This window comes from Chinchilla lanigera, unplaced genomic scaffold (assembly GCF_000276665.1).
Source record: "Chinchilla lanigera isolate Chin_1 unplaced genomic scaffold, ChiLan1.0 scaffold00048, whole genome shotgun sequence".
Lineage (NCBI taxonomy): Eukaryota > Metazoa > Chordata > Mammalia > Rodentia > Chinchillidae > Chinchilla > Chinchilla lanigera.
In genome coordinates this window covers 4,981,308-4,991,549 of record NW_004955449.1, presented here as the reverse complement: position 1 = coordinate 4,991,549, position 10,242 = coordinate 4,981,308, and the positions used below count along the sequence as shown (strand labels likewise).

The following is a 10,242-nucleotide window of genomic DNA, read 5'->3' as shown; positions in this document are numbered from 1 at the left end:
AAAAAAAATAAAATAAATAAAATAAAATAAAACTTCCCCATAAAGTTTTTCCTAACAGAATAATGATGCAGCTTTCTCTGTTGCATGAGCTCTTAGAAGCCCTGCTTAAGTGAATCTACTAAACCCAGCTATCTAGAAAGATAACTAAAATTCTTTTTTTCTTGTACCAGGAATTGAACTCAGGACTTTGTGCTTGCTAGGCAGGCGCTTATGCCACTATATCCCTGGCATAAGACTACTATAATTCTTATGTACCGGTCATAATAATCTTATGTATTAATGTAATATTTGTTCATTTTTACACCCCAGGTATTTCTATCTATATCTAGCAAAGCTGGAAACTCCTAAAAGGGATAATCGAGACAAATCCACTCAAACCTGATGTGGGGACAGATGGCACCGTGTCTCAAGTACTCTGATGGCAAACATGTTGAGGACAACAAAGTATAAAATGGTCCATGACTAGGACTACTATAGTTCTAAATATTCCATTAGTGCTGGGTGGGAAAGGGCCTAGGACAAGAGAATAAAAGAACCCAAATTTCCTCATCTTTTTCTGTGTTGGTCCAGTACCATGGATTTCTTGGTGAACCTCAGAACATACCAGCTAAGGGTAGCAGATGTAAAAGAGAATAACCAGAAAAAGAACCAAGGAGCACAACAACGTAGATTATTTAGGCTTCAACAGTCTAGTGGGGTTATTTCTGAGCCTCCCAGAGATCAGGGGACCAAGCTGGAAGGCTCCATACCTTGTAAACAAGAATACAAAGCATTTTAAGCTGAACTTACCGTTTCTTTTCTTGAGGTCCTGCCACTGGTCCCAACGCAACGAACAATTTCACAAAGGCTTCAGGGTGCTCGAACAAAGGAATCATCTCAGTGAGCCTCTTTTTAGCCACTGAAACAAATTCAAAACTATCGAACCGTAGAAACTGATACATAGCAAGTATGTTACTGATGGAATCCAAATCAAGGTGCGCCGCATTGCTTAAAAACACTTTATCACACTGCTCTAATAGTGGGTAATGAGTACATTTAACATTCCTGAGAAACTGTACTATTTTTCTTGCAGTGCTGACCTGAGAAGAATCTATGGTGTCAAAAAGAAGTTCTGTTTTCTTTATTAATTTTTCTTGAAAATGTTGTGATATTAAAGAAGATATGTTGGTCATCAAGACAGACAAAGACCTAAAAAATGGAAAAAGACACAAAGATTTTTACATTACCGAGGAAAATGACCTATTCTAAAACAAAATAATTAGATACGGAAAAGAATTGGTGAAAAGATTGTTTTATACCATAAAACCTTTCTGCTTTTGCTTTTGTTTTTGTTTTGAGAGAGGGTCTCACTACATTTCCAGGCTGGCCTTGAACTCATGATGTAGTCCAGGCTGGCCTCAAACTTGCGGCAATGCTGCTTCAGCCTCCCAAGTGCTGGGATTACAAGCATGCGCCACCACGCTTGGCCAAAATTTTTTCTTTTAAATACTGGTAGGACTTAAACTCAGATTACCTAGTAATCGAGCACTTTTAGACAGAAATAATTAAAACAATCTTTTTCACTAACTGTATAAAATATCTTGTTCTACAGACAAACTGCCAATAGAAAAAAAATTTAGTGAAATTTACAAAGAAATAACTTTGGACCAATAGGCAATGAAAATCTCATTTTGTATTTTTGCAAGTTGATCTTTTCATTACTCCTTTCTGGAGACTGAACCCAGACTTTTGACATTCTTTTTTATTCTGAGACAGGATCTCACTAAGTTGCTAAATTGCCCAGGCTGGGCTTGAATTTGCAATCCTCCTTCTTCAGCCTCCCAGTGCTGGGATTACAGCCATGGACCACCACACCCGACTTACTACTAAAACCTTTGTGAATGATGTCATGTTTCCGCATTTCAAGCTATGCTGGTATTAATACAACAGCAAGGCAGTACTGCACGCGGAGTGGCACTAAACATTCCTTTACTCAGTGGACACTTACAGAGCATAAGTCACTTCTCTAGGCACTATGAAAGACTTCAAAATTACTGAAGTGTTGCTGGTTAATGGGTCCCCAAGAAATTTTTTCCAGGTTTTCTGTGTCCTGAACAAAGACTTGAACAAAACACACAGAAAAGGCGGCAGCAGCACAGATGTACATTTATTGAAGGTGGAAAAGCGTACACTCCGAAGGAACAGGCCAGTGAACTGGCTCCCAGCAGTCTTGAGCACAAGGGAAGGGGCTCTTTTGGACCTGAAATTCCTAGACTGGGTTTTCTCTCATGCAAATAAGGAATTGGGACCGTCGTCTCACCAAAAACTCACTTGGCCTGGCACCACTCAGAGACTCACTTGTTTTTGTGCCCTATGTAAACGAATGACTGAAAATGCACTTTTCTAATTGGTTCCGTTTTCAGTGTGCAGGATTCACAGAGGCACCCTGGATCCTGTTCTGGGAATCTGCTCCGGGTCTCTGTGACTTTGACGGATTTTGCCAAGTTGTTTCAACGGTTTTGTGCCAGCTCTAATTCCCACCTCAGCATAGTCTGTGTTTTCAACAGACTATTTTACATTAATAGGTTTACAAAACCCAGAAAACTACAAATATAAGGCTGGATAATAATAAAGTGTGCAAAACAGAGAAGACCTAATGTAAATTCTTGGGAGTCGAAATGAGGCAGGAGGATGGCAGGTTGAGGCCCAGCCTGGGCAACTTAGAAAGACCTTGTCTGAGCACACAAAGCCTTAGTTTCCTATGCAGCAAATGAAGGTATAAATGCTCATCTGAAAAGGGTGTTTGGGGATTAAACTACACACATGTTTGCATTCAAATGTTTGCCCTCTTTCCTCTCTCTCTCTCCCTTAGATGTAGGCAACTAATGTCTTCTGCCTGCAAGTATGATCATCTAGCAGATGGGGTGGGGATGCAGCTCACTGGGACAGCACTTACCCAACATTCATTAAGCCCGAGATTCCATCAGTGGCACCAAAAAATTTAAAAAAATTAAAAATAAAAAGGAGGAGGGGGAGGAGGAAGAGAAGGAGGGAAAAAGAAGAAAAGAAAATGTGCCAGGAAAATCTGTTAGCCTGTAAGATAAAAATCTCAACAGACCCTTCACAGATCTCTATGAAATTATGTTATACTTCATCTTATCTCTAATCCCAACCACAATATTGCACAGCATGTATTACTGTTTTATAGATGAGGAGAGCAAATTAGCCTTAAGCCCCATAAATACCACTGGCAAATCCATTTCTGCATCGAAAGCCTAAGACCTTTCCACCATAATACAAGTCCCTAAATGAGTTTACCTTAAGTCCTGTATAGATTCCAACTTCCTATTTACAATATCAGCTATTTTGCCCATTAATGGACTGCAGCGCAAATGTTGATGTGCTAGGCAAGCAGAAAATGTTGACAGCACATTAATATCAAGCCTAGTAAAAGAAATACACAAAAGAGTATTAGTACTTTTTTTTATTTTAGAGAGAAAAACAAAAAACAAAATTTCAAAACAAGATGATAGGAGGGTAACAATGGTCAATACATTGTGTACTGCTATCTCTAAATGAGTTTCTCAGAGTACTTTTAATTAAAAATGTAAAAATATAAAAAGCAACCAACCAATAATAGTAGTAGTATAAATTTTTCTAAAATTTTGATTATTATTAGAAAAGTAACAAATTATAAAGGGAAAATTATTCAAAATTATTTGAATCATTTACTTATAATTTTAAGGGGACAATTTTTGAGAACCACTACTACAATAATTCTGTGAAAAACTTCAGCCTGCACACCACACACAGAACTGCCCCGGCCAATTCACACGAATGGATTTTATTTCCTGGCTATGCCATCTGCAAACTCCAAGCACACTCCGTGTTTCATTTCCTGCTGGCAGCCTATGGACATCTGTCCATCAACAGATGAACAGATAAAGAAAATGTGGTATTTACACACAATGGAATAAGTAAGTCCCCTACATAAACATTTAAGTTACGAACTTTCACAGATGCTATGGGACCTCACGTTACAAACATTCATAGATGGAAACAAATCACAGAGCTGGCTCGCGTGTCTGCGGGACATTGTCATAGTGGTGCTGTTGTGTGCTTACTGTACAGTGTGGTAGCATACTGTAGTGCAGTGCTCAGAGCCCAGGATGTGCAGAAGAGAAAAAGCAGTGGTGATGTGGAGGGGACCGCTGGGAAGCACACAGCAATCACCATGAAAGTGAAAATAATTGAGAGATTGGACCGAGGCAAAAAGATGGTACATCTTGCTTGTTCTCGTAACCTGAATTGCTCCACCCTTGGCATAGTTCTAAAGGACAAGGACAGGATCACAGAACATGTGAAGTCTGCTGTGCCAATGCAGTCAACAATAATATCCATAAATCATGGTATAGTGATAGAGGTGGAGAAACTTCTCAGTGTGTGGATGCATGATCAGGATCAGGATCAGGATCAGGATGAGCATCAGCATCAGCATCAGCATCGAGTCCCACTCAGCTTAATGCTTATTTAAGAAAAAGCTAAAGCCTGTTTAAAGACCGGATCAGGATCAGGATCAGCATCAGCATCAGCATCGAGTCCCACTCAGCTTAATGCTTATTTAAGAAAAAGCTAAAGCCTGTTTAAAGACCTGAAGATAAAGTGGGTAAACGTGCATCTTTCACTGCCAGCATGGCTGGTTTAACAGATTCAAGGCTATAGCCAACCTTTACAACAGAAAGTAAGTGGTGAGGCTGTGAGTGCAGATACCACAGCTGCTCAAGAATTTCCAGCAACCCTTAGAGAAATTATTGATGAAGGCGCGCATTTACCCCAACAGATTTTAAACATCAGTGAGACAGGACTGCTCTGAAAGAGGATGCCAGAATGAAGTTACATCAGGAAAGAGGAAAAGTGATGCCAGGCTCCAAAGCAGCAAAGGACAAGACTTAGTCTGTTGTTTGGCGGCAATGCTTCTGGCAATGTGAAACTGCAGCCTCTTTTAATTTATCATTTAGAGAACCCAAGAGCCCTCAAAAACATAGCCAAGGGCTCACTATCTGCTGTGTGGAAGAGTAACTCCGAAACCTGGTTACACAGGCCATCTTCCAGGACTGGGTTTTCCACCACTTTATCCCAGAGATAGAGAAATATTGCTTGGAGAAAGATATCCTTTTTTACACTCTTTTGCTGCTTGACAAATATGCCAGGTCACCCCCAATTCATGGATGACTTTCAACCCAACATTAAAGTAGTGCATCTGCCACCGAATACTATAGCACCCATCCAACCTCTGGATCAAGGAGTTATTGCGATTTCCAAGAAATATTATTTACATCACACTTTTTGCCAGGCAGTGAAGGCAACTGATGAAACAGGAATAACCTTGCAACAATTTTAGAAAGACTATAACATGTACAAGGCCATAAAAAATTCCACCTCGCTTGGTGTGAGGTTTTGGCTATCACCATGAATGGGATTTGGAAGAACTTTTCCCACAGTTTGGTCATGAAGTTCATGGACTTGAGGGGATGGGTAAGGAGTCCAAAGAGGTCTTCAACAACTTGGTGCCCCTTAGCAAGAAGCTGGAGCTGGATCCGTAAGAAGACGACTCCATTGAACTCCTTGTTGTGGAACATGAGGAGCTTGCTGCTGAGGGTCTGATGGAACTAGAGCCCTAGCAAGAAGATGAAGAGGGTCAAGAAGAAGGAGGAACTATAGAACCAAAGAGACTCGCAACACAGGAAATGGCAAGGGGATTTTCTTTACTTGAAGAAGCACTGTTAGGTTCTGAGGCACAGGACTCCAGCGTGGGATGATACACAAAGGTTGCAGCAGCTGCTCGGAATGCCGTTTAGGAATACTAAGTCATCTATGATGAGGGAGAAAGAGCCAGTACTCAGACATCACCGGATCGTTTTCTCAAGAGGGTAGGCAGAAGTGAACCCATCAAAAACCCATTCATCAACATCAGCTGTGAGTGCAATTCCATCTTGCCCTCCTTCCCCTGTTGCTGAGGACCCCTCAGCTCCGTCTCCCACCTGCCCTGCCTCCTCCAGTCAGTAACCCTTCCTGTCAGTCCACTCTGGGTGGTCCCCCAGACGCCAGCTGCTGCACTGTACTGTCCCACCATTTTAAGGAAACTGGAAAAAAAAGTAAAAATAATTTATTTATTATATTTGTGTATGTGTTTAGGTTTTTTAATGTTTTACATTTCAAAGGTGTGTAAGATTTACTTTGTTGGACTTATGAATGAATCCAACTTACAAACATCTCTGAGGACAGAACTCACTCATAAGTTGGGGACTTACTATATTATTCTGCCATAAGGAAGGAAAATGAGTCATCTGTAGGTAAATGGATGTACCCGGAGACCAACTGTTAAGTGACACAAATCAGATATATAACTTAAATATCGCATGCTTTCCACAACATGAGAAAGCTAAAATATAAATACAGAGCAAAATAAAGGATATAAAATAGACAGTAAGGCCAGGTGTGGTGGCACACACCTGTAACCTCAGCACTCAGGGAGCTGAGGCAGAAGGATCATTGAGAGGTCGAGGCCAACCTTGGCTGCAGAGTAAGTTTAAGGCCAGTCTACAAAGCAAGACCTTGTCTCACAAAGAAAAAGTGATTCCTCGGGAAGTCCACTTGTATGTGTAAAATTTAATCATTTCATAGATTCTAAAACCAAAATAATCTATTTTACAACTGATTTATTCATGCTCTGCCATTTATATTACACTTAGTGCTTAGTGCTTTAAAAGGAAAAATAATTTGTTTTGACCTATTACTAACAATGATCATTATATAAATAAATAAATAAATAAAACAATGACCAAATTTAACCCAAAAGATATAGTAAGTACAGTATGTATTATTTGTTGTTTGCACAAGGATGTAAGATTACCCTCGGGACTGTATCATGGTATATGGCTGTACTTCCATAGACAGACTGAGGCAGGCAGAAAACTCCAGTCCACAAGTTCTAGGCTAAGCTAGGCAATGTAGCAAGATCCTATCTCAAAAACACAAAACAGAAATAAGTAGATTACAGTCCTCACCCAACATGAAAGGCCTCTGACTCCAGTTACAGGTAGAGAGCATGCAAGGATGGAGTGATGAGAAGACAGAGGAGTTTAGTTTTAGTGAAACTAACTAAAACCACGGCTCAGGAAGTGGATACAGAATTCCAAACCTAGAGAACTGTTCTGTCCCCCTTTAACTGAACCCAGCCTGTTACGGCTTGCGTCTGGATGGCCCCTCACGTCTTCGTACACTTAATCCCCCTGCACTTACAGCTGCAGTTTTTCAGAAGGTGGATGCACCTTGTGAGCACCCTAGTTGAATGTGACGGTAGAAGGCAGGCTCTGGTCTGAAGAGGTAAATGGCGAGGGCATGGCCTGCTAGGGTGCACCTCCCTCCCTGGCTGTCCCTTGTCTCCCTGCTTCCTGAATGCCAGGACCTGAGCAGCCGTCCTCCCACCGTGCTGCCAACCCTGCAAAGTCTGAAGCTTCTACACCATGAGCCAAAACAAACCTCTTCTCCTCGAAGCTGTTTATTATGGACAGCCCTTTCCTTTCTAACCCAGCTTCTATTTGCTTTCAAGGGGGGTTGTTCTGTGGTTTTTCAAGCCCTCCTCTCTCTTCCCCATATTGATTTTCCTTTTCCTCACTGCCATTTGCCTATTTCACTAATAACGGCTCTCAGCTGTTGAGAATTCCCAGGTTAAAAAGTAATTCAAAGTTTTCAAAAATAGCCGAAGCTTTTCTAAAATGAGCTTTATTATCTCAGCTAGATCTTCCCATATAGACTCATAAAATGAACTTCCCTATACTGATAAGAATACCCTCAGTGGATTTCTCATTTTTCTTGATTATTATCGATTATGGCAACATGCTGAAAATGTAACGTGCATAGTACAAAAAATACATCTCAATTAATACTGTCCACCATAGTGGACCTAAAACATACTCTCTTTAAAAAGGGTCGAAGTCACTCATAAGCTCGGTTACTAACTGCATAAAAACAGAGTGAGGCACAAGCAGCTGCAGATGCCCATAAAAAGCATTCCATGGCCTTTCAGGCTATTGAACTTGTGCCCCCTCTTCTTTTATGGCTCCCGCACTTTTAGGTTTTAACTCCAGCCAATCAGAGAAACAGAACTCTTCCAGACAAGAGTCCCATGAATAGCTGTTACATATTTTACCCCATTTATATTCAATTATTTATGTGGAAAAGTACACTGTACTTTTGAAACATTTGGATTTTCCTTTATTTAAGAAAGAATACACAAGCTGAGCATGGTAACACACACCTATAATCCTAACACTGGGGAGACTGAGGCAGGAGGATTGCTGTGAGTTTGAGGTCAGCCTGGGCTACATATTGAGGTCAGCCTAAACTATACGGCAAGACCCTGCCTCAAAAACCTAATCTAAAACCAAACCAAACCAAACCAAACCAAACCAAACCAGAATGAAAAAGAAGAGAACAAAAGAATACACATTACATAAGCAAAAGCCCTCAAACTAAATTGCGCTTAAATACATTTTTTTCAATTAAGTTTAATAGGCAGGCAGCAGCTCCCCAGTATTTTCCCATTAAAGAGGAACCCTAAAGCCTGAAGCCCCGACCTCTGTTTCTACAAGTTTCTGCCTCCTGCCCCAAGTGCAGCAGGAAATGTTCTATGCTTGTCTGTCAAGGATAGAATGTTCCTGTGAACTCCTGCCCTGTACCTAAAACCTCCCCTAACTGTAAAATGTAACCTCCGCAAAGTGTTTCTGCAAAATCCCACTTAGCTCCCCCTTTTGCTCTGCCCCCCCAATTTAAACAAGCATATAAAACCTCCCCGGCCCCACTATTTGTTGCCCAGAATGTGGAGAACTTATCTCCTCGGGGTGAGAGCTGGCTTAATAAAGAGCTTGGTTTTCTCCACCGCTTCAAGTGCCTGCTCTGTTTCTTGCGCCACGGGAGGCTTGCAATTTCTGACGCCCACAGCACTAAAACTTACTGTGCATACCAGAAAAGGAAGGCCCTGACCTCGGAGGAATCCAGAATACTTGCCTTTCCAACCTTTTCCATGCTTCTGTGACTAGTGATTCAACTAGCGGGTCGTGGGCTGCGACAGCAAACCTCAATAAAAACAAGAGAAAATAATTCTATACAAACACACATTTAAAAAATTATTTAAGTCATGTAATAAAAGTTATAAAGAAAAAGTGAATTTCAATTTATTTTCTTCTTACATGGGCAGTCCTCATTTCCGCTCTACTCCTCACTTCAGTATTCAGACGTCTTGATAGAGTCTAATTAATATCTGTATTTTATCTCATGGTTCATACTTTTATCTGCTCATTTCAATGCCTTCTATTGAACAAACAAAATGTTCATCCAGGTGTGGTGGCCTGTAATCCCAGCACTCAGGAGGCTGAGGCAGGAGGATCACTGTAAATTCAAAGCCAGCCTGCTCTCCATAGTGAGTTCAAGGCCAGCCTAAACTATATAGCAAAGACTTTCTCAAAAAAAAAAAAAAAGTTCAATGATACATTTTATGCTAAAAGAACATGTAACACCAACCAGTCTTGGTGGCCCACATCTGTAATCCCAGCACTCAGGAGGCTGAGACAGGAGGATGGTTGAGAGTTTGAGGCCAGCAGGGGCTACAAAGTGAGTTCAAGGCCTACCTGAACTGCATAGTGAGAACCTGTCTCAAAAAGACAAAAAAAAAAAAAAAAAAAAAAAAAAGGATATATAACATGTATTACTTTATTCTGGTTATAAGAATATTTTATAGGAGATTTTATAGGAGAAAGTATATAAAATATAGAAAAACGCTGATAGCCACCTGTCATCTTAATCATTAAATATTCCCTTAATATACTTTGGAGAATAAACTCTGTAACCTTAGAAAGATGACCAAATAAAAAGAAATTCTTTTTTTTTAAGTTTAACATCAATGCCCAATGAAGTAAGGCCTAAAGTCCCTTTCCTATAAATACTGATCCTCTTCCCATCCATGCCCAAAAAAACCAGATCTCTGACTTGTGTAACACTGACATTTAAAGCTACTTAAATAACTCTGGAAAGTTGGGCTCTTAGAAAACTGTTGTTCTTCCATCACTAAGATTAATATCTTCCTTGTGCACCTGCTGACTCCTTTATTTTCAGAGAATCTAGAAAAGAATCCCAAATGCCCACATTTCTTTGCAAACATTGTAAAATTTCTTAATGCTGAACTTTATCTCTAAGTTTTTTCTA

At 40.4% G+C, this 10,242-nt stretch overlaps 1 protein-coding gene across 6 annotated transcripts in view; it reads right to left on the bottom strand.

The window, feature by feature from the left end:
* Fastkd1 (FAST kinase domains 1) overlaps positions 1-10,242 on the bottom strand; it is a 44,296-nt gene that overhangs the window by 26,877 nt on the left and 7,177 nt on the right. For 5 of the 6 annotated variants that reach the window (XM_005393257.2, XM_005393259.2, XM_005393258.2 and 2 more), the window contains exons 3-5: positions 9,049-9,117; positions 3,298-3,423; positions 790-1,188 (exon numbers count right to left, since the gene is read on the bottom strand). In XM_005393257.2, the coding sequence (XP_005393314.1) occupies positions 790-1,188; positions 3,298-3,423; positions 9,049-9,117 (594 nt within the window). The remainder of the gene's footprint in view (positions 1-789; positions 1,189-3,297; positions 3,424-9,048; positions 9,118-10,242) is intronic. The other variant, XM_005393260.2, reaches the window with a different exon arrangement.